The sequence below is a fragment of the Ornithorhynchus anatinus genome, chromosome 20 (assembly GCF_004115215.2).
Source record: "Ornithorhynchus anatinus isolate Pmale09 chromosome 20, mOrnAna1.pri.v4, whole genome shotgun sequence".
Classification (NCBI taxonomy): domain Eukaryota; kingdom Metazoa; phylum Chordata; class Mammalia; order Monotremata; family Ornithorhynchidae; genus Ornithorhynchus; species Ornithorhynchus anatinus.
Genome location: NC_041747.1, coordinates 8,571,749 through 8,595,921, shown reverse-complemented (window position 1 = coordinate 8,595,921; position 24,173 = coordinate 8,571,749). Strand labels below are relative to the sequence as shown.

The 24,173-nt window shown below is 39.7% G+C and overlaps 1 protein-coding gene across 1 annotated transcript in view; it reads left to right on the top strand.

The window, feature by feature from the left end:
- The window catches only part of FNDC3A (fibronectin type III domain containing 3A), a 109,181-nt gene that overhangs the window by 34,891 nt on the left and 50,117 nt on the right, over window positions 1-24,173 (top strand). The window contains 1 exon segment of the mRNA XM_016227645.3: window positions 20,734-20,809. Within this exon segment, the coding sequence (XP_016083131.2) occupies window positions 20,734-20,809 (76 nt within the window).

The following is a 24,173-nucleotide window of genomic DNA, read 5'->3' as shown; positions in this document are numbered from 1 at the left end:
CATAATCAGCACTCAAATACGATTGATTATTAGCTTTGGTATTCCTTGCAAGGTGCTCTCCAAATTCCTTTTTCCTTCATCTGATTTCCTGTTTACACATTTTCTTTGGACTATTCTGTTCTCATTTGCCTTGGCTGTCCATTATTTAAAGTTTGACACTTTAAAAAAAAATCCTCTTGGTGGCTTTCATCTTCCCAGCTAATCTTTAGTCATGCCAGTTTTCTGTTTTCTCACTTGTCTTTTTTGGTTTTTTTGTTTTTTTGTTCTGTGACATACTTCTTTTCCTGGGCCTCCATTTAGATACATTTTAATAGCCTCCAGGCTACTAGTTAGGTTAATAATAATAATAATAATAATAATGTTGGTATTTGTTAAGCGCTTACTATGTGCAGAGCACTGTTCTAAGCGCTGGGGTAGACACAGGGGAATCAGGTGGGGCTCACAGTCTTCATCCCCATTTTACAGATGAGGGAACTGAGGCACAGAGAAGTTAAGTGACTTGCCCACAGTCACACAGCTGACAAGTGGCAGAGCTGGGATTCGAACTCATGAGCCCTGACTCCAAAGCCCGTGCTCTTTCCACTGCGCCACGCTGCTTCTCATTACTTATTTATTTAAGGTTACTTATTTAAGGTAGTAAACTTGCTGATTTCTCCTCAAGAACAAGAACCATATTGTTTCTATACACTCCTGTTTATTAATAATTAAAATAACTTATTCAATTTCATTTAAAATCACACAAATAATTATCATTATGTGTTTTCAAAGCACTTCTAGTTGCAGGGCACTGTGCTAAGGGCTGGGGTAGAAACCGGGATCATCAGATTGGATACAGTCTCTGTCCCATACTGCCTTTAAATCCCGCTGGGACCAAAATGCCATATACCCAGAAGGTAATAAATACAAATTGAAGCTGATGGTAATTATTCTTTCCCTAGGACTGTTAGTGGCATATATGAATTCTGCCCTTTCCATCTTCTCCTTTATAGGCTGATGGGCACTAATCATTTTAGTTTTATTGGGGAAACTGCATCGTTTCTAATCATTTGGGTTAGCTTTCCCTGTGGATTTCTGATTGCTTTACAGGGCTCCCAGGTGGTGATTGGTTGGGAGAGTTAGAGCTCAGCAGGAACAGGAACCAGAGTGGAATAAGGAGGATAGCGTCATTTCTTAAGTACTGGAAAATAATCATTGTAGTATTTGTTTAAGCTCTTATGTGCTAGCTATTACTGTCTCCTGCTGAGAAAGATTTAAGATATATAGATACAAGACACAGGCCCTGTCCTAAACAGGGCTTACAATATAAGTAGTAGGGAGAACAGTTATTTAATCTGCATCTTGAAGACAACGAAATTGAGGACCTGAGAAGTTGTGACTTGCCCAAGATCATTCTGTAGACAAGTGGCAAAGTAGGGCTTAGAGCCCAGGTTTTCTAACTTTTCAGGCCTGTGCTCTTAATACTAGGCCACAAAAAAATCATTTTGTTGTTAGCATATATGAAACTTTGGATGGGGCTGAGAATGGGAATTCTTTGAGAAAATTGCTGAATCTACACAAAGATAGCAGTTTTGACAGTGGGACTAGAGAGGAAAGGATGAATCTGAGAAACAGTTGTGAAGAGGTGTTACCTGAAAAAGTTACCTTAAAAATCTTGTTGTTTATCCCTGTAGAAATGCCCCCCTGTAGAAATGCCCTTTCCCCTTATTCTCATCCATCTTATCCAAAAAAAAAAGCCCATTTCCCAAAGTAATAAGCTATTAGATCAGGTATGTCAGTATCACAATTAGAAGTATTTTTCCTCTGAAATTATTTTGGAGAATGTCTGGCTAAGTTTATCTTTGGCCAATTTTTTTTTTCAAACCATGTCCCAGAACTGGTATCTGGCTAAAGAGATTTCTGTGTGCTGTTCATGTTGTTTTTATCATCATAAAGATCAGAAGGGTTTTTTTTTTCCCCACCAAAGTACCATCACTTCCCACTTTCAAAGCCCTCCTAAAAAGTTACTGCTTTTAGGAGGTATCCCCTGATGTAATTCGCTTTCCATTACCTTCACCAATCTAATCAGCTATCTCAGCCCTCATTTACGATTTATTTATTCACTTGTCTTCTATTTATATCAGGTATCTCGCTCTGAATAATGGCAAATGTGTCAGTTTATATCTACTGTTGTCTCCATCAAATTGTAAACTCCTTGGTGACAAGGATTTCCTCTTACTACTTTTGGACATTACCTCAGTTCTTATTTCAGGGCCCTGCACATAGTAGTCACTCAATAACAATTGAAACAGAATGGAGAAATTTTCAGCAGTTCCCAGGTGATGTTAATTTAAATCACATTAAACAAGTTGAGTTACGAGTAAAAAGGAAATCACTGCCCTCCTCCCTATGCATAAATACAAATCTTACTTTCAGGACATAGTGTCTCAAATGGTTTTTACGTATTTGTGATAACTGAACACTTTTTCACATTAGTGAATAACTCAAGACTAAAATTATCAAGATTAGTTCAGAATTAGAATTCAGAGAATCGGAAACCAAGAAGAAAATAAAGGTGCTAATATGTGAGGTTGCATGTCGGTAAAAAGTGATGCAGGGATTAAAGAGTATGGTTTAAGTCTCATGGTTGCAACAGAAATTAAAGGGCTAATATTTGTTCCTCTGATAAGCGTATGCCATTTATCTGCTATTGTTTTGCACGTTGAAATCCACAGCTTACATTTATAAATGTAAGGTGAAAATTATTAGTGTCGTAGCATTAGGAAGCACAATAAAAAGATGTAGCTAAAATGGAATAGATTTGTAAGCGGTGTTCTCATAAATTCTAACCTTCTGTTGACTGACGTTAGATGATCTAAGTGGCAGATGCTGCTGCTGCAGCCCTTTGTTGATTTAGTTGCCATGGTGACCGGATACCTTCGTATACAGCAGGAAGCTCACTGTACATTGGCTAATTTGATAGGAAGCAAGGCTTGAAGTAGGTATTGATGACCGTACTGATAATTAATTGGTCATACCTGGAAGAGCCTGCCCCTGCATATATTAGCAGTGCCAAGCTATAGGAAGACATAAAATGTTCCCCAGGATGGAGTTGAAGTCTGGTTGACCGGGGAAATCGAAGAAGACTTAATGTCCTTCGCGTCAATGAAGATTACCTCAGCATTTAGTGAATGGAACATTTTGGAACATCTGTAGTGGTGACTGTTGAGTCTTCGGGCAGGCTTTGTCACTGGGGTAGCACCAGTTGAATGAGAGAAATAAAAGGATGCGAGCAACAGTAAGTGCAAGTGGTAAAACCTTTGGAAATGATTTGCTAGGTTAGGAATGTTTGTATTTAACATTTCCACTGAATTTGAAGATGCCGAGACACCATAATTTTTTCTTGTGTGTGTGTGTGTGTGTGTGTGTAGGTATTTGCGTACGCTTGGGGTGAGGGGGAGACTGGAGGGGAGGGACAGGGTTGTTTGCCCACGTTTTCTGATAAAGAATAAAAGCTACAAATTAGCCTGCTCCTGTGAAATTTAAATGAAATCAGCTGTTTTTCTATTCCGTAGTGAGCTGTAGTGTCTGTATTTAAAAAAAAAAAATCCATCAAAGAGAGGAGAATGAGCAAAATCTTGGCAGTTGAACCTACTAAGGTAGTCTCCCAAGGACCCTTCTAATTTGTAAATTGCATGGAAACAAATTTATATTTTATCACAGTTTGCATATTTTTTGTGCTGCTAAGCTATTATACCTAGCATCATTTTAAAGATAAATTGTCATAAAGATAACCTCTTGGCGGTGCTGCATTTCGCTAGTCAATTTCTATATAAAATCGAAGGAAGTATCTATGTTCAAGAACTGTATGTCAGTTGCCTAGCAGCAGTATTTGTGCAATACAATATATGGGTTTTCAGAAAACTGCCTGAAGAGAATCCTGTAGCCACTTTGACTCTAAAACCCTGCAAGTAATGTTTTTTTGTCATTTTTGATTGATCTTTAAAAATTGCCCTTTGATTTTTAGAGAATATTCTCAATAGGTATATTTATCCTTTGCATTCACAAAGTGTTTGCGGCTACAAAGATGTTTTGTTATGCTTTGTGGTTCCCACTGGTTGAGCTGTTACTGTTTCCTATAGCAAACCATACTTTAAAATGTCATTTATTTGGGTTTTTTTTTAATTCCACCTTATAGCATTTGCTTTATTTAAGTATTTTTGGTTTAGTAGAGGTCATCTCACCCAGAATGATATAGCAAAGACTAGAATTACTTGTAAATAGTGCCTCTATGGTTCCTTCAAAAGTTATTTTAAGTAAATAATTTTTTCATTTTTTTCTTCCAAATAATTGCACTCTGGATTTCTTATTCATTCTCAATATATTAACTTTAGTGTTTTAATTCTAATTCCAAAAAGTAATTTAAAAAAATTTCACTGGACTACTAATTGCATGGATGTGAGTTTTTTGGTTGTGGGTTTTTGCTGTAATGTCTTTGGAGGATTAATTGTGATGTAGGGAAACAACTTGTACCATCAGGAGCAAGGAAAGCCTGGAAATTCTTCAATTAAATTCTACTGGCTATTAACACTCAAGTAAATTATTGTCAAGATAAAATCATTAAAAATGAATTTGAGGTTAAAATGAGTAAAGATTAATTGTAAAATATATGATAATTGCCTATTTACCTTCAAAATCTTGTCTCTTGAACATAGAAATGATTAACTTTCAATTCTAAACAATTTTAGGAAATGTGGATTTTCTAGGCTAGGGACCAAAGTTATCGTGAATACTAATTTTCAGAGAGTAGGTTGAGGTGCAAGAATTATGCCCTTTGCACTGGTAAACTCAAATGATAATTTCTAGAAATCCAGAAAGGCAGTGGTGTTCCGAGCAGTGAAACAATAAAGCTTTGGCATATTTGTTTTGGATGCAAGGCTAATGGTCTTCATTCTAAGGGAGACTTTTGGAAAAGTCAAAATGGATTTTAGGGTTCAATAAATCCTTCACAGAACCTTAGAGCTAGAAGGGATTATATGAAGTCTTCTGTTCCCTATCATTTGCCTCCAGGAGAATGAATGCCTCAGTTATTCAAGAGAAATGGAGGTCCATCCATTTTTTTTAAAAAATCAGATTCCTCTAGTTAACTGCCCTTGCAGATAAGTTCTTCCTTAGCTATAAACAATCATTTATTGAGTGCTGAGCGCTGTACTAAATGCTTGGGAGAATACAATACAACAGAGTTGGTAGATGTGTTCCCTGCCCATAAGCCAAAATGTAATCTCATTTCTATGTCCTTCTTTAAGTTAGAATAAAGCCAGTTCTTTTGTGGGTGCTTCAGTCCAGTCATTTAGCTAAGACTTTTTGAACATTACAAACACCTATAGAGTACGACACAGAGGCAGAGATTTCCCTGATCTCCTGTAAACCTGAATCTGCTAGTAAGGTAAGAATGGGAATAAAAGTTTTCACCATTTTGTATGACGTCTCCTGAAAATAATGGTTGGAAGCTGGAGACTGTAATGTATCATTTATAGAAGAATACTCATGTTTATGTTGTACATAAACAGTGTTTTCATTGGTGTGGCAATAAGCCTGAACAGGGCACAGAGTGGGGCCATCTGCTCGTTCAACTTGGTTCTTCTGGGGTCCCAAGCCAAGGCTAGGGATACCTTACCTCATACCTCTCTCTCTCTCTCTGCTGTGCCTGTGAAATAGCAGTCCACATTTTTTTTCATCTGAGTCTGAGTGCATTTGAATCCTGATTATAATCATTGTCTTCATATTCTGCATTTATTGAATGCTTTATGCAGAGCATTGTACAAGGCACTGAAGGGACTTGCAAAAGAAGAAAAATGCTGTATTCCTATTCTGCAGTCTAATGGGTGAAGGCAAACACGAAAACAAGAATCTCTGATTAGATTTTTGAAAAAAGTGCAGGTGCCAGAGGCAGTAGAGTAAAAATAATTAAAATATATCCAGAAATTTACAGGCACATAAATGATGTAGTGTGGCCATGATTGGAGATTAATAATTATGGTATATATTAAATTTTACTAAGTACTAGGATATTTACAGTATAATCAGATTGGACACAGTTCCTGTTTGCCAATCAGTATTATTTTGGAACTCTTTGATTTCAGTGTACCAAATCTGAAGGCTCGTCAAAATCTATTTTAAACAACTTTTATTCCATAAAGAGAATTTAAAATAATAAAACATCAGAATTACTTAAAAATTCTTCTCAGTAATCTTTGTTGCACTGAGGATATATTGGCAAGGATCTTAATTTATCCTTTCAAGAGAATATGACTGCTGTTTGTCTTCCACCTCCTTCCAAAATGTGACATTGCTCTTTCTGCTGATTACTCTCCTGTTTCAAATAACTCATGTATAGGGATGATTATTGAGCACCTGCTCAAAATTAGCCCTGGTTATATATAGAATCTCTTCAAGCAGAAGACTGTAAGTACTGTCAGAACTGGGTCAGACTAGTCCATTTCCCTTTCTGGCTGTGGCCAGAGAATTTGTGGAGAAACTATTTGTGGTAATTGCCTTCCTGGACATCCATTCTAGTAGTTGGGTGGATATGCCTCCATAATGGACTACTTTGTCCCTCTTCCCTCTTGCTATTTTTGGCCTCTATAACTTCCTGTGGCAAAGAATCCCTTATACTTCATTCAATTGTATTTATTGAGCGTTTACAGTGTGCAGGGAGCTGTACTAAATGCTTGGAATGTACAATTTGACAACAGATGGAGACAATCCCTTCCCAACAACAGGCTCACTTCTCATCTGCTGCTTGAAGAAATGTATCTTTATGCTTGTTTTGGACTTAACTCCAGTGGATGCTTCTTCAAATCCTGTACTTGTGGAATTTGTTTAGCAGCAATTTTATATGCACCCTACCCACCTCTTCATAATGTTGTGGCCTTCAATCATGTCCCAAGTCAGCCTTTGTCACTCCAATTGATGTCCTCATGTTTTCAGCTTATCATTTCTATAAACTTCATCCTTCTGATCATTTATAGAGAGGATGGAAAATACTCAACCCAAACCTGCGTCCGCAGTAAGTGAAGTTTGTGCATATCCCAAAAGCAACAACCTTGGTTCCAGACTCGGGTTTTTGGACAGAAACTGTACTAGTTCTTAAATTGAGAGCTGCTCCAGAGAGGTAGACAAAAGGAAAATTTTAGTGGGTTCTTTGGGCAGCTGCAGTTGATCATGAGGTGGCATTAACATGTTTGGTGTTCTTTGACAAGCATGTCAAGTGGTGGTGTTTCAGACTGTCGGGGAGGACTCAGTAAGTGGCTTTGAAATTGTTCTTAGCTATCTGGAGGTCCCTTTACAGAGGTTTACAGAGCTTTATTTTATCACTTCTGTTGAACATGGAGCACACATTTTGGTCCACAAAATTATCACTAAATCAAAATTACTGAGCATTGTATCTAATATATTGATGGTAACAGAATGGGCTTAGATGAAAGAAACTCACTGAAGGCACATCTTTTCCCTCCGTAATATTACATTTCTTTTACATCCAGTTCCTCTCCTTACTTTCTGTTCTCGTAGCCAGAGCCTTCGAACAGGCCTCGTTCATCAATCTCCCATATTACTGTAATATCCTTCCTGCTGGCCTTCCCACCCATTTCCTCGTTTTCTCCTAAAAGCCAACTTATGTCCAGCTGCCAAAACTCTTTTCCTCAAGCAGTGCTGCTACTCCTTAAAATCTTGATTCTTTTGAGATGGAGTCAAAACTTGGGATCGAGCCTCATGATCCTCCTCCATCTGGCATGTTTTCATCTCCCACTGCATCAAGCCTTCACTCACGTCACCTCCTCACTGTCTCTTCCTTAAATTTCCCCCACTAGTTGCTGATGGAAAAGGATCATGTTTACCAGCTCTGTTGTACTCTCCTAAGCACTTAGTATACAGCATTGCACACTGTAAAGTGCCCGCTAAATAACCTTGATTGGATTGAGAAGCAGCATGGCTCAGTGGAAACAGCACGGGTTTTGGAGTCAGAGGTCATGAGTTTGAATCCTGGCTCTGCCACTTGTCAGCTGTGTGACTGTGGGCAAGTCACTTCACTTCTCTGTGCCTCAGTTACCTCATCTGTAAAATGGGGATTAAGACTGTGAGCCCCACGTGGGACAACCTGATTCCCCTGTGTCTACCCCAGCGCTTAGAACAGTGCTCTGCACATAGTAAGCGCTTAACAAATACCAACATTATTAGTCTTTACAAAGACCTTTCCACTTATTTGGAAAAGTGTCCATTTAGCTGAACACTGTCCTTTTACTTCTCTCTGTCTCCATGAAGACTTCAAGGTTGGACAAAATCAGATTGCCACTCATGAATATCCCCATTTGCTTTACTAATCTCCACAAAACATAGTCATGCTCCTATGCAGAAGCAGAAGCAGGATGACTTAGTGGATAGAGCCTGGGCCTGGGAGTCAGAAGGTCTTGGGTTCTGATCGTGACTCCACCACTTGTCTGCTTTGTGACCTTGGGCAAGTCACTTCACTTTTCTGGGCTTCAGTTCCCTCAGCTGTAAAATGGGGATTGAGACTGTGAGCCCCACATGAGACAGGGACTGTGTCCAGCTCAATTTGCTTGCACCAGTCCCAGCGCTCACTACAGTGCCAGGCACATAGTAAGCACTTAACAAATGCCATCATCATTATTGGAAGCAGCGTGGCTTAGTGGAAAGAGCAAGGGCTTGGAAGTCAGAGGTCGTGGGTTCTAATCCCGGCTCTGCCACTTGTCTGCTGTGAGACCTTGGGCAAGTCACCTCACTTCTCTGTGCCTCAGCTCATCTGTAAAATGGCGAGTAAGAGTGTGAGCCCCACGTGAGACAACCTGATTACCTTGTATCTACCCCAGTGCTTAAAACAGTGCTTGGCACATAGTAAGCGCTTAACAAATACCATTATTATTATGTCCTGTCAAGCAGGGAGCAGCACCTTAAATATTTTTTGGTGAAGATGCAGTACTCATTTTCATGCCTAATTTGTACTCCCAGTCTTTATGCACCCCTATATATTTAAATGTAGCTGTATGTATATTTTCAATATTTTCTCCCTCTCTCCTGTTTTCCACTTCACTTTTTCATCTTCTATTTCCCTTCTTCTACCCCTCCCTGAAACTTGTCTTTGACCCTTGTTTCTCTTTGTCTCCCCTCTTCTTTCCATTTCTCCTTTAATTCCCAGTTTTTTACTCTTTTTCCTCCTCTCCCCCACCATAACTTCCCCCTGGCCCCCTCCTTTATCTCTGTTCCCTTCCTGTTCCAAATCTGTGGTGGTATTTTTCTGCCTGACCTGAAATCTTCAGCACACTCCTCTAATGTAATGCCCTACAGATGCTTCCGAAACTTCAAATCTGGCCACAGAAAGACCTTGAGAGCATCTGGGCTCACTGGAAGATTGGCTTAGAGCACTCGCAGCCATGGCCTCTTGTAGGCTGGACCATAAAAAAAACTGTCTTCCCATAGTTGAGTGGCCTAGTAACTTATCGGGGCTTCCAACTCAGGGGTGGGAAAGGGCTATGCATTTTATTCTTTTTTAAATGGTATTTAAGTACTTACTATGTGCCGGGCACTGTACTGAACTCTGGGGTAGATAGGCTGGATGCAGTCCGTGTCCCAAATGGGGCTCAGTCTTAATCCAGATTTTACAAATGAGATAACTGAAGCACAGAGAAGTGAAGTGACTTGCCCACGGTCACACAGCAGACAAGTGGTGAAGCAGGGATTAGAACCCAGGTCCTTCTGACTCCTAAGCTCATGCTCTATTCACTAGGCCACGGTAATGGCACTTTGATTTGCAACACTGTGGACAGGATTGATTTAGCACCTATAATACCAAATGCTTGGATTTTTTACTCGGTTCTGAAGGTGGGAAACAAATCTGGTGATGGCAAACCCTGGAGCCCCAGTCTGAAAGGGTTGTCCAGACAGGCCCGTTTTCTTGTTGTGCAAGGATTGGGGAGTGTAGCAAGTGGTGTCTTGCAGTGCTGAGGGACAGGCTTTCCAGCATTCTAGAAGTTGTAAAGTTTACATATTGCTGCCTGGGTACTCCCACTGCCGGACTGGACAAGGGACTACTGCTGGGAGTTCAGTTCGTGTGTGAAGTGGGCAGTTTCACTCTGGGGGCAATAGGCCTTGGGACCCCCCTCCCAAATTAACAAATATAAATTTTAATTTATTTTTTCATTTGTATAAGTGGCAGGTGGAATGGCCTGACTAGTAGGTTGGGGAATTAAGTCAGAGAGTATTTTTTGGAGGAAGTGGGTTTTTTGTTTCTTTGTTGTTTTTTTGAAGGCTCTGGAGGATGGGAGGGATGAAGTTTAGGGGACCTGAGAGGTAAAGGAGTTCTATACTTCGATATAAGAAATGTACTGGGAGTTAATTTCCCTCACTAAAAGTAAACCCGAACACCATCTCAGATAAGGGGCATTACTGCAGCTGCTTCTCATTGTCAGGGTGAAAATGCTAGTGAAAGAAATGGAAATTTCAAGAGATGTGAGCTACCAGATTTTAAATCCATGTTTCCATGTTTAGGGAAGCCTAGTTGAACAGGTGTTATGGTTTCCAGGCTTTAAAGTAGCTCAGGGAGTATTTGGAACCTCCAGGGACATTGAACTTTGGGCCAGACAAGCAGGAGCCAGACTGGAACTGGAATGAACCTTAATTGATGATGGGGACCCTGGTTTGTGGTGATGGTTGGTGGCAGGAGAGGGTGTTAGAGATTATTTCTACATGTTGCAGGAGGAGGGAAGGAATTATTGCATGACATCAGCAAAAAATGGGGTTAAATAAAGCTTCTACTTTCTGCATTTCAGAAAAGAAAAGTTCCCTTCTCCTCCCCCAAAAGCTAGCAAGTGTACAGTGACTTTTTAGTTACTGACTTCTGCAGCTTTGAAAAAAAATAATTTAGGTTACATATTTAGAATAACCCTGAATTTTTTTTTAAAAGTGATGCTTTGAATGGCCAAACTATCTAAGACTTTCTTTCTGTTCCAAAAGGTTAATAGTTTTGGCTAATAGGCTAATAATTGAACCTGAAATAACCTATGTTGTAGCTCTTGTTTTTTAACTTTGAACGAAGGTGATTCAAATTCATTTTATTCCCCTAGCTCATCTAATTTAGAGGCATTTTCAGAAGCTCTAATTTTTGAGAATTAAACAGGATATGACTTTTTGAGGACTATTTTAGTAACTTTGCCGTGTGACTAATTGCGTTCAAATGGGTAGCTTTTACTATGGCATCTTACAGTATAAAATTACTGAAGCCCAGTCATCTAGCAAATTATGTTGAAGTTCAAGTGACATGTTCACTGTTCATGTCTATTGCATGGTTAAGTACAAATTCTCCATGTTCTGTTACAGCTCCTTTGAGAAACCCCTAAATTGGTTGAGAGAAAGAAATAACTTTGGTTTCTCTCCATTTCTGTCTTTCTCCGAGATTATAAATCTCCTCTATAATACCTCCCGACACATTCAGACATAAGGAGGTTACATTTTATCTGGCTGCTGTTCTGCTCTGCAAATGGAAAATTGTCTCCCCAATCCCTGCTAGTGGTTTGGAGAGGAAACCCTTTTCCATCATGTTCATGTAATTTGCTGCCTGAATAAATGTTTGTTCTCTCTCCCCTTCATCCTACTCTAGGCAGGGGCGAAAGAAAGAACAGAAGAAAGAACGAAGGAGGTGGTGGTTGAGAATCCAGAAACTTAGTGGGCAAGTTCAACTGAGGGTCTCCAAAGTCTACAAGATTTGATCATCCTGACTAACAAGGAGAGAGAATTATTAGGAATTATTATTCAGATGGAGAGTAGATGGGCAAGATGGAGGCCAGACCAGTTGAAGTAGCTGTTCTACTTGCAGTCCTGAGTGGCTGTTGGGTAAGGAATGGCTGCCTCCCCATCTAGAACAGACATCTGAACAGACATCTAGAGAGCTTGAAAGCCAGGGAGAGATAGTGAGGCAGAGCGGTATATTGTGTATACATACAGTATCCAAGTATAGGGGATTAGAAAGCAACCCTTTAGTTTCCACTATAGTAGTTCATAAATGCCAGTTTTGCTAAAATCGAGCTCCTTTTAGGGATGTGCTGTCGGCATTAGAGAAGGACCTCTGTACTTTAAGTGGCCTCCCTTGGAGGAAGGTTCTCCTCAGTGGTCTTCCAGTAACAGCATATTGTAACAGGCATTAGCATTTAGTTGCCTTAGCATTAAGAAGAATGATGGAAAACCATGGTAGGAGGGAGAGCTCTAAGCTTGTGGGGGAAGGTTGAGCTTTGACATGCCCTCAAAGTGAGAACCAATGAGATTCAATTTTGCATTGGCTCCATCATGACACTTTTCCCTTTCACCAATCTCAGGTATGCTGAGACACTTTCTTGAAAAGTGACAAAAAAGGAGGAAGAAAACCAAGACTTCACACTGCCCACTAATTACTATATTTGTAAAATGGACCTTTAAGAATGCCCCCCCCCCCCCATATTAAATCTGAAAATTGAGAGTAGGTTTAAATTGATGCTAAGAATGATGCTTGGAATCAAGGCATAAATCATGTAATAAACCTTATTTTAAAAGGTATTTCATTCAAAATTTGGGAACTATCTCCAAGTATATATGTCCTAACGAATATGATGAACTGTTTTGAAGTATTACTGTTTTAAGCCACCGAGTTAGAACTTAACACACAAACTCTTGACCTGGTAGCAGCTTTTGCTTAAACTCAAAATACTGAAATTAAACATGTGGCTCTAGTTAGAATTTTCTCAGCGTTCAAGACACTGATGATCTTTTTAAAACTGTCAGGTATTTAAGGTGCAAGTCAGTTACAAAATAGCCATTTCTGAGCTAATGAATTAAAATAAAGATCATTTCCCTGGTCAATCTAAGATGAAAACAAATTGTAGGACTGGAATTATACTGTTGGCAGTCAAAATAAGAAATCTGATTGTCCCTATGGACTGATGATAGTGTAACACTCTGCAATTGATCATCCATATTTCTGTTCTTCAGCAGTAGATGCACACTCTCAAATATTAATAATATACTTAGGTCAGGGACTCCAAGTCACTGACGTAGTATTTCTCTTTTATGGATGGCAACTGCAAAATTTTCACATCATTCCCATTGAGTCGATCTCAATGGTGAAAATAGCCTGGTTTTTCATGAACAGTTGGCACCTTCTTTTTTTATATTAGCACTCATAACTGAGCAGCGTAATTGCAAAGTGGTAGGCAGTTGGCTTCAAACTTCAAATGTCTTTCTGGTTTGAATACCTAAACCTCTCTCTTCTAGCCTTTTCTTAAATTACTCACTCTGTAGCTTGTACAGTCATCACAACCAGCTGGTCAAAAGCTTGTTTTTGTTTTTGATGTAGGAGTCTCTTAGTAGTTGGCATGACATCACTCCCTGGAGGGAGAAAGATTTTTCAATCTGAATTGACACATTGAAAATTTCAGATTTTTGTTTAAGGTGTGTTAGTGTCTTTGCTGTGTGTTGTGTTCTTTTAACAGAATGTGCTGCTTGAAATATCCTCTATTTTACTGAAGTCCCAGCATTGAGAAGTTTCTCTTGGTATTTTTCAGACTTCATTAGAGAAGCAGCATTGCCCAGTGAATAGAACACGGGTCTGGAAGTAAGAAGGACCTGGGTTCCAATCCCTGCTTTGCCACGTATCTGCTGTCAGACCTTGGGCAAGTCACTTCACTTCTCTGTGCCTCAGCTACCTCATCTGAAAAATGGGGATTAAGACTGTGAGCCCCATGTGGTATAGGGACCCATCCAACCCAATTTGCTTGAATCCACCCCAGTGCTTAGAACAGTGCCTAGCACATAATAAGTACTTAACAAATGCCACTGTTGTTATTATCCACAGGAACTATTTACTCCAATTGTTTCCTTACAGGTAGGAAAACTTGATGTCTGTCTCCAGTCCCTTCTCACTCATAATCTTAGATTTTTGAGCCCCCTGAAGGACAGGATTAATTTTCTTTCCTACCTGTGTATGCTGTCCCAGCACTTGGTACAGTGCTCTGTACACAGTAAGAGCTTAAGTTCAATTACTACTACTGTTTACAAGTAATATTCAAAGTTCAAGGTAGTGAAATTCTGTAATACTGAACATTAAATGGAAAAATAACTGATGTTCATGCCAGTATCTTAGAAATCTAGAGCATCTTGGATCTGAAAAACTCAATTTTATTTTTTTTATGTTCTCTTGTGCTCACATTTTCATAAGATAAAGAGGAATGGATGTTTTTAACCCTATGGAGAAACTGAGGTAACAAGAAGTGAAATCATTTATCAGCAGTCATTGCCAGATTTAGGAGTAGAATTCAGGTCTCCCGTTGAGCTGCTATGCGTTAGTTCTACTTGTGGTCACGGATGTGTCCACATTCAAGCACCATGCTTGCCTTCCAAAACACTAAACAACTGGGGGAGAGATTTTCCCAGCATCTTTGGCGCCATGAGGGTGGATGGAGGAGCAGTTAGCTCCAGGGAATTATCACTAAATGATCAAAACCATTAGCCTCACCCTACTGCGTTTAGGGGTAGGCAGCCATATCTGGCTGGATGACTGCCCTCCATGTCCTTGGAGTGGAAAAGGGACCAGTGGGGGATTTGAGCTATTGGCTCCACCTCTTGCCAAAGCAGTTGTCACTGCCTGTCCGGTCTTCACCAGGATCCAGAGCAGGACCCTCTCATCCTCTCTGTCCCACGAGCCCAACCTCATCCTCTCTGTCCTCTCCGACAGGGTACAGATATCCTAGGGGATGGATGAAGTGGGGGAGTTGATAATCACTGCAGTGACCTGTACCCCACAGGGCCCAGTTGCTTTCTAAGAAGTAACTTCTGTTTTTAGCCCATTGTTTGAAAAATTTACCAGGTCTACCTTCTAAATTGAATGATTTGGAACACCTGCAAGAGAAGATATTTCTAGGTTTTTCTTTGTATTTGTTAAATATGCATTAGAGATGGTGGGATTTCTGTCTTTGTCTCATCTGTAACAAAAATATATTTCAAGTAGCTTTTGAGATTTGCCTTCATAATTTTTTTGGAAAAGCAAAACTGAACCACATAGTTCAAGGGTTCAAGAGGTTATAACACTCTTTTTTCCCCCGGCTTCCTGTGTTGATCATTGCAGTTATCAAACAGTGTACAAAAAGCAGGCTGTCCCTATTACATGAGGATGGGAAACAACTTCCCGTGATTTAAAAAAAAAATATTGTTTGGAACTGCACATCTGGTGTTCTTACTCTGTAATTATTTTTAATCATATTTTTGGTTCATGAAAGTACAGATATGCTTGTACTGTCAAGGGAAGCAAATTGCACAACACTTCCACTGTTTATGGCAATATTTTTCAAGTAGTTGTGATTAATAGGTTAACATTTGAAACTATAGATTTCTATGAAACTTTAGTACTTCTGATTAATTTGTAAATATCCTTTTTGATTCTTTGCAGCAGCAGGCGAGAAAAATGCCTAATTGCATGGTATGTGAAAAGTCATGCGGCTTAGTGGAATGAGCATGGGCCAGGCCCTCAGAGGACCTGGTTTCTCTTCTCTGCTCCACCACTTGCCAGCTCCGCAATCTTAGGCAGGTCACTAACATTTTCTGTGCCTCAGTTTCATCATCAGTAAAATGTGGATGCAATACCTCTTCTCCCACCTAATTTATAATGCGAGTCCCTAGAGGGAAAGGGACTGCTTATTTTGTGTCTACCCCGGCACTTAGTACAGTGTTTGGCCTACAGTAAGTGCTTGACAAATATCACTATTATTATTACTGTCATCATCATCATCATTAAGCTCAAGGAAGATTGGTAAGTAGTAGGGATCACTGTCTCCTGCTGGTATTTGTAAATAGGAGGAATCCTCTATCTCTTCCAGTTGTCACAGCAGCACCACTATTAGGTTTGCCCATTTCTTGCTGTCAGTCCTTACTGGAAAGCAGTGCAGCTATCCCAGGAGTTAACTTATTTCAGGCAGAGTCGGAGGCAGCTGCCAGCACACCAATCTTGGCACACATTATCACATTAGTTCCAGTCTTAAAAGAGGAAAATGTATCATCATGGGGGTCGATGGGCGTCGGGGAGGACAAGTTTTCTACCCATTGTTGCCTCCAATTTAGGCTTGTAGCTTAGTTTCAGTGTGTATAAGAATCTCAGTTATAGGTTATGGCTGTTTTATGAAACAGCTAGACCCATAAACAAATATATTTGATGTAATTCTGAGTGGTAGACAGGGCATGGGGAAGGAAGACCCAAACACCTAATCTTAGAATATTTATTTTCAGAAAAGAGAACTATAGTAAAACCCAGTCCTTAGAAAGGAGGAAGCTGACTGCAGCAGGCAAAAAATAATTCAGGAAATCCAGACATTGTTTGATTCTTATGTGTTTTTACTAGGGATTTTGAAGAGAGCTCTGTTAAGAAATAGGGGAGCATTCTCACAGCAATGCATGATTGTGGTCAGAACTGCTTGTGTACATGTGTATTCGTTAATATAGAATTTGTCAGAAAAGTAACCCTATGTTTGTAAGAGAATTGACTGTTTCCTAATAAAGGCCAGGAAAATCTTATCAAAATATAGAACTCCACAGGATGTTCACATACCGAGGCTGGTTGGCATCCACCTGAGAGTTGTGAAGGAATCTCAGAGGGAGAGATGTGGAACTCCTGAGGAGAGTATGCAACCTACCCTTACTAGCAGGACTGTACTGGATGACCTGACAGCTGGCCAAAGTAACTCCAATAAGAAAATAGTTTCAAAATTGATCCTAAGAGGTTTGGCTCACACCTATACCTGATAAACTGTTAGAATCTAACATCAAGCTCAGGAACAGTGAGCACTTACTAAAGTATGGCCTATTTCAGAAAACAATATGGTTTAAAAAAAAAAAACCCAAAAACTCAGAGGGGGGGAAAAACTAGGTCTTTATGTTTTCTCCATAAACTTTAGAGTTGACCTCAAGGCAGAGATTGTACAGCCAGAGACAGGATCCTGAGCTGGGCTGAGTGTTCTAACCTAGTAACAGAGGCCTGCAGGAGGGTCATGCAGGTCATGACCAGTGCATGACCAACCAAAGACCTAAAAATGTGGCAATACTCCAAAACAAGAAAATTTCAACATATATTCATTCATTTTGTTATGGATCAAGTCAGGAGAATCATGCAGTTTAATCTCAGGTCAAACTGAGCTGAGCATGTCTTTCTCATGCTTTTGGGGGTACCCCTCGCCCCCTTGAAATTAAAACTGTGTTTTAGAAATATCGCTTGCTAAGATGGGATAAAATAGTTTAGAGTATGTCCAGCAACAGGGTAGGTGGAGAAGGTGTTGATAATCTGAGGGCAGGGTGAGTTTGGCATCCTGCAGTCTTCTGGCTGCTGTAAAACTGCTGGGAAGGGCTGAAGCGGGGTGTTAGTAATAGAGAGGATATGTAAGCCTTATTAAAAGCACATCTCCTCCAGGAGGCTTTCCCCAGTCGCTAGGCCCTAATCTCCTCTTCTCCCACTCCCTTCTTTGTCGCCTTTGCTCTTGGATTTGCACCCTTTTTCACCCCTTAGTCTTACAGCACTTATGTACATATCTGTGATTAATCTATATTAATGTCTCTATCCCCTTCTATATTGTCAGCTTATTTTGGACAAGGAACATATCTACCAACTCTGTTATTTTGTACTCTCCCAAACACTTACTACAGTGCTCTGCATAGAGTAAGTGCTTAATAAAAACGTTTGATTGAAATTAGGGAATGGACAACAATAGAAATATTGGCTGTTGTTCCTGGGATCCTCTTTTTGTTCCTTACTAATCTGTACTACGGGATAGTCCCTGCTATAGATTATATTTCTTGCAGGAAGCCGTGGCATGGACTGGCATGATGATATGGTGCTTTCCACAATCCCTTATTAAAAAAAAAAAAGTTAAGCGCTTCCTATTTCCCAGGCATGTGCTAAGTGCTGGGGTGGATACAAGCAAAGCAGGTTGGACAGTTCCCGTCCCATGTGGGGCTTACAGTCTCAATCCCCATTTTACAGATTAGGTAACTGAGGCCCAGTGAAGTGACTCGCCCAAGGTCACACATCAAACAAATGGCAGAACCAGGATTAAAATCCATGACCTTCTGACTCCCAGGCCTGTGCTCTATTCACTGTGCCATCCTGCTTCTCATAAAATACCCATACCCACTGACCAGCAACAGCAGCTTTTATATTTTGTGTTCATGAGTCACTTGTGCCCACAGAGGGTTCCTGAGATGCCACATCTCATTTCTTCCAACTGTACTTTCAGAGAAAGAACTGTCCATCTCTGTAAATGGAAAGAAATCTGTCTGCCCTGAAATATTTCAGGCTATTTACTTGTCAGTCTCTCCATTAGTTTTCAGTCTCTTGCCTCCCCCGACCTCCCGACTCTCATTTTAGTTTCAGGCCTTTGAAGTGAATGCTACATAGTGTATCTTCTTGCCCTCAAGGCAAGGGATTATTTCAGGAAAGAAAACCAATTACAATTAAGTTGCACGAACTTCAGGAAACTCTGATTTCCCTTTACCTCTAGCAAAAGAACTTAAAAATAAAAATTAGTGTTGTTCTAAGTGCCAAAGTCATCTCCGTAGATTGTTGTATTTGATGCTAATACTTAGTTTTATTGGAACATTTACACAAATGTAACAGTTTAGGAATGACATGTCAGATCGTTTTTGTTAGTTTGAAGAATAGATTATTGAAGAAAAATATCATTTGATCTTTTGAATTAGAGATAGGTGGCCCAAACTGATTTTGGGGGGACTGGGGGGCTGTTAACGGTAACGTGACTTGCTACATGCAGTATTACCAGGTCAAGCCACAGCACCCTTGGCTACTCTTTAGGGATGTCTGGCAGATCCAGGCCAGCCAGGTGCCCTGGCTACTGACTTGGTGTTGCTGAGAGCAAGAAGGAGAAAGCGAGATATGAGACTGCAAACAAAATGGACATTGGTGCCACCTTCTGGCCTACCTGCCAGAGGTTACCCATTCCTGGTTTAGTGTTTATCTAACAGTGATGTGAACTGCTGTAAAAAGAAGTTGAAGCATCCTCTACTGGGAAGATATTCTTTAAGCATTCAAAATGAACTTGGGGCTGTACAGCGGAACCTTCAGATTTTTCTACCGAATAGTGTAAATAGCCGTTTAAAATAATGTGGGCAGCGGGAAGAGAAAAAGGGCAGCCACCTCATTTCCTGCTCTTGTGTTTGGACTGCCAGCAGCAGCAGGAGGAGTTGTCTGTTCTAAATTGGGTTGGTAAATGTTTTGGGCAGCAACTATGAACTTCTCAGCCCTGTTCCACATGGATACCTACAGTAATGATAGAGTTATTTATTACCCGCTGGTACCTTCAGCCTCTGGAGGGCTACCTGTGCCCTATGCTTGTCCTTAGAGAGTACCACATAAAGCCTGTGGGGTAGCCTAAAAAGGATATCTGATCAACCTGCCCAGTTATATCAAGAAAGTATATGTACATAGTCTGGCAGAGTTGGAAATACTAGGTGTTGACCTAAAGTTCTTGCAGCAGTTGAAGAGCCAGAAGAATACAACCTAAAAGTCATGAGTCTTCAAGCATCAGTCAAGAGGTGCAGTCTTCCACTGCCGGTCTGAGAGAAATATGCGATCAGTCTTCCTCTTGGACCACTGAACCCATTCATTCTACCCTCCTCTAAGCTAGCTCAGTGTATTGTCCTTAACTGCCTCCAGACCAGCACCCTTTCACCTCACTTGAAAAGACATAGCCATCTAAAATAATTTTGATGATTCAAGTAACAAGTGCCCTGGACCCTAGGCCAATTACAGAGGCTCACTTAGCAGCTGGCCAGGAAGTTAAGGCTCAGCACTCATCAGGCATATACATGGGTTCCACAACTCTACACATACTTTCTCAGCACCCAAAACATTCACTTTGATCTTTACATTTCTCCTGATTCAGCAACAGTTGTGCCAGTGGTTGATATTCATGATAATACCAAAATTTAGTACTGGCTTGTGGATACGGCATTGGACCCTGTCTGAATCTCTTTAACATCACTGGCCAGTGTTAAGATTTTAGTCCTTAGTTGCAATGGCCAGCATGTTTTTAAAAACACTGTCCTTATCGTGTCAGTTATTTCCATTTAGCAGCCTCTTTAGTTGCCTAGCCCTGATAAAGTTTTCTGGTGTGTAGTGCTTTCTTTACATAATGCTGAAAAAAATGGTCATTAATTTGATAAAAAAATCTATTAAACATGCATTTAGTCCTCTACTGGGAACCATCCAAGTTGGTGCATTTTTTTGCCTTCTAAAACATCGGTGCTGAGCAGATTATGCAAGGACACACAGGCACATAGAAAAAGACTGAAAAAAGTGAAAGGTTTAAAAATGCTTGAGGCAAGAATTTGTTGCTAATTTAAAATTTCTATATTTTACTTGCTATGCTAGTGCAATGTAGTGATAGCACTTGAACACTCTTTACCCTAATTATCATATTTTTGGAACACCTGCTTACTCCAGAAAGCACCTATATGTGGTAATCTTCTTCATAGAAATACATTTAATCTAAACTTACAAAATAAGCAGCCTCAATTTCCTGCCCGGCCCATCAGGAGAGTCCATAGAGAGAAAGGGATCATTTTAAGCATTGAAAACTGATGTATATGTGGTTGGTTATTTGCTCTGCTATATTTTTGGCTAATATCTGGTGTGGGTTTTGTTTTTTCTTCCTCTTAAAGGTTATTCTGGTGCAAGTCAATCCAGGGGAAGCATTTACAATAAGAAGAGAAGATGGACAATTTCAGTGCATTACAGGTAGGGATGAAATTCTATTCACTTTTGAGAAGACAAGCTGTTCTGTAAAACAGAAGTGGATCTCTGACCCCAGAAAGTAGGCCAACAATATTCCCCTCCTTCTGGGGCTTTGTTTGTGATAAGATAAAAGGGATGGAACCCTTTCCCCACCCACAAGGCACTCAACTTCTTACTGCCAACATTCTTTACGTTACCAGAGTGAGCCTGATTATCCTCAGGGTAAGTCTGGAATTAATCCAGTAAGTGCCTACCCCTCTAACAAAGTCTTGGGGAGCAGCTCTGATATTTTAGGGGTGACTTCATTCCTGTTGTGTGTCATGTGTGATTGTAAATGTCTAAACTCATAGGCTAAAATGGTCCTCCCATCTCCAAACAACTCTCCTGCTACTCTTTGTCCACTTTATATAGAAAGGCCCTGTGTATTTGAGGGTATTGGGCTTTAGTTTCCTTTGTACAGGTAAAAGTAGTTGGCTGATTGTACCTTATTGCCGCTGGTGAAGCCAAAAGATCAAACACATGTAGTCACAAGTGATAACAACAACAACAACAAGAAAATTAAACTCTGAAAAAACCTGGAGAAAAACAATATGTGTGTAAGAGGAACTATTGCTGTTAAAAGGCCATCTGAATGCCAAGAGCCAGAGCCCCAGCTCTGGATAGTAGTGGCTGTGTTTATGTTGCCTACAAACAAGGGGGAAGCAGAAATCCATGACAAGCAGCATTCTGCTGTGTATAAGACATAGCTATTGTGACTGTAAGTTCCTGGTCCCTGGAGCATTTCCATGGCTGGATTCTACTGAATCCTATGTTTAATCAAATCTTTTAAATGGTTCTACAAATTAATATTAGTTGCTTTCATTTCCTTATTTTTCTGTGCCAAACACCACATTATGGTCTTTGTTTAAGTTTTGCAGCAGAGTACATTAGTGTTATAATAACCTGGGATTATCAAGAAGACTCTAAAGCAAAAGAAACATTTGCTGATTTTACTATTATTGAAAGCATGCCATATTGAGGAAATGCTCAATCTTCACCTAGGCAAGATAGATATCGTACTTCTCACTTTTTCTCCCAACCCTCTTCCTTTCCTTTCTTCGTATAGAACTATGACCCATGCTGATCTAACATCTTTCTATTTGTTTTTTTGTTGTTGTTTTTTTTACTTCAAGTTATTTCTACATGTTAACGTTTCCCTCATTTACCTTGAAAAAAAAACTTGGAAAAGTAGAATGCATTCTAAATAAGGAAATATTCAAATTGTACATTCTTAAGAATTTGAAGCCATGCTTCTAAAATAATCATAAGGATGATGTGAATCTCTCTGGAGATCCAAGTTTACTGCATTAAGTTGTTAAAATTGTTTTTCCATTAAACCTGTAGGCACTCTACAATGGATATTTATACTATAAAAATGTATATTTCTTTAATCCAGAAATAATTATAACATATTTAAGATGGTGAGAAGCTTTCACTCTGTCAACTATATAGATGAGGTATTAAAAATGAAATAGATCAAGCATAAACTGTTACTAATCAACATCTGAAACTTAAAACCCCAAGGCAGATATTTCCCTTTTTGATCAAAAGGAAGCATAAAATTGTCAACCTCTATTGCTTTTATTGAGCATCAGCGTACTGTTGGGTGAATGTACTGCTTTAACCTATCGCTTGCATAATAAGAACCTACTTAATCACAAATTCTCACAAAGCAGAGTGGTGTAGAAGATATGCATCTTTTCTACTTTACTATCTAGTCTGCCAGAATTCACACAATTGTCTTTTTTTTTAAATTGTCGTTATTTATTGAAAACCCAATAGTACAGTAGGCACTAAACATGAAGAGGTGTAGACAGTATTCCAACTATCCAGGAAGGTTGACAGCATTGAAATTCAGCTATAGAGTATCTGAAAAACTTGAGGTGTAAAGATTTTGAGTAACGTTCTTGTGCAATTGGAGGCTAGGAATGGCCCGTGTCTAATCTGTCTTTTTCATTCTTCAAATATCCTGACTCATGTCCTCTGATCCACTTATCTCCCCATCAAAGTTCTCAAACCCGCTTCCTCTAGGAAAGAGAATATTGAGAATGGTCTGGATCTACCCCATCTTCCCCTCCTTTGTATCAAGCTTCAGTTACGTATTTTATACACTTTCTTGGGTTATGGGGGGGAAGATCTCTTGATTTTGAGTTTGGGGTTAAAGTGTGGGTGTAGTTTGAAGTCAGAGGAGATAGAGGGGGATAAAAGGGAAAGAAGAAGGAGGGAAGAGAAAAATGGGGGAGGATGAGGGCGAGAATAAATTGAAGAGGGAGCTGAAGGGCAAGAAAGAGGAAGAGATGGAGGGGAAGAGGAGGAAAGGGAAGAAATGGGGACAAGAATGAAGGTAAAAATTCTTACTCTCCCTGTTTCACGATAGTAAGCCAGAAGACTGGACCTAGTCCGCAAAGACCATCCTCCAGGTGCAGACGGGGGTTCCGGATTTAAGTTGATGTGACAGAGTAGTTTGCCTCTGTGTGGTTCCTACTGACTCAGAGCTGATGTGGTTCTGCTGCCCTGTTCAGTGGCAGCCACTCTGGGCCAGGAAATAACTGACCCACATGGGACAAGCATAAAGAAGCAATAGGTATTATCCCTGTCCTCAAAAGAGTTTACAGTCTAGTGACAGGAAAGCTGAATCCATAATCCATTTTACTCCAGGAGCTTCTTTTATTGGCTACGTGGAAAAGGTAAAATCTGTTGAGAATTATCAATCAATCAGTGATATTTAAGGATTGCTTACTATGTGCAGAGTACTGTACTAAGCACTTGAGAGAGTAACAGTACAGCAATGTTGGCAGACAAATTTCCTGCCCACAGTATTATGAGACGCAATTCAAATAACTTTTGAAAAAGGTGCTTTTTGTACTTCCGTAGCTGTCATTTGGTGAGTATCTCCTTTCAGGCATATTGGGTATTCATTTTTATTGACCCACTTCCAGCATCTTTATTCATCAAATACCGGCAACCATATCTTTTTTGAGAACCCTTGAGTTTTTTGTCCACTCAGGTTCAGAATTAAGCCTGGAATTTTCTCATTAAAAATTTGTAATTTTTCAGTGAATCTTGACACCTAAAAAGCAATTAGAATTTGGAGAAGTAAAAGATTATGATTATGGCTAATTGTGGTTTATGCCTGTAGTTATGTAGTTTATTCATTTTAAAAAATGAATGCCCTAGATGGTTGTTACTTATGATATCTGGAGAGAATAGTCCAGCTGCTTGTTTAAAAGCATATTGTTCTATGAATTCATTTGTTTTGTGTACTTTTTTTATGTAAGGTAAAGTGTAGATAGAATTTGGTATAATATCACAGTGAAATTTCCATATG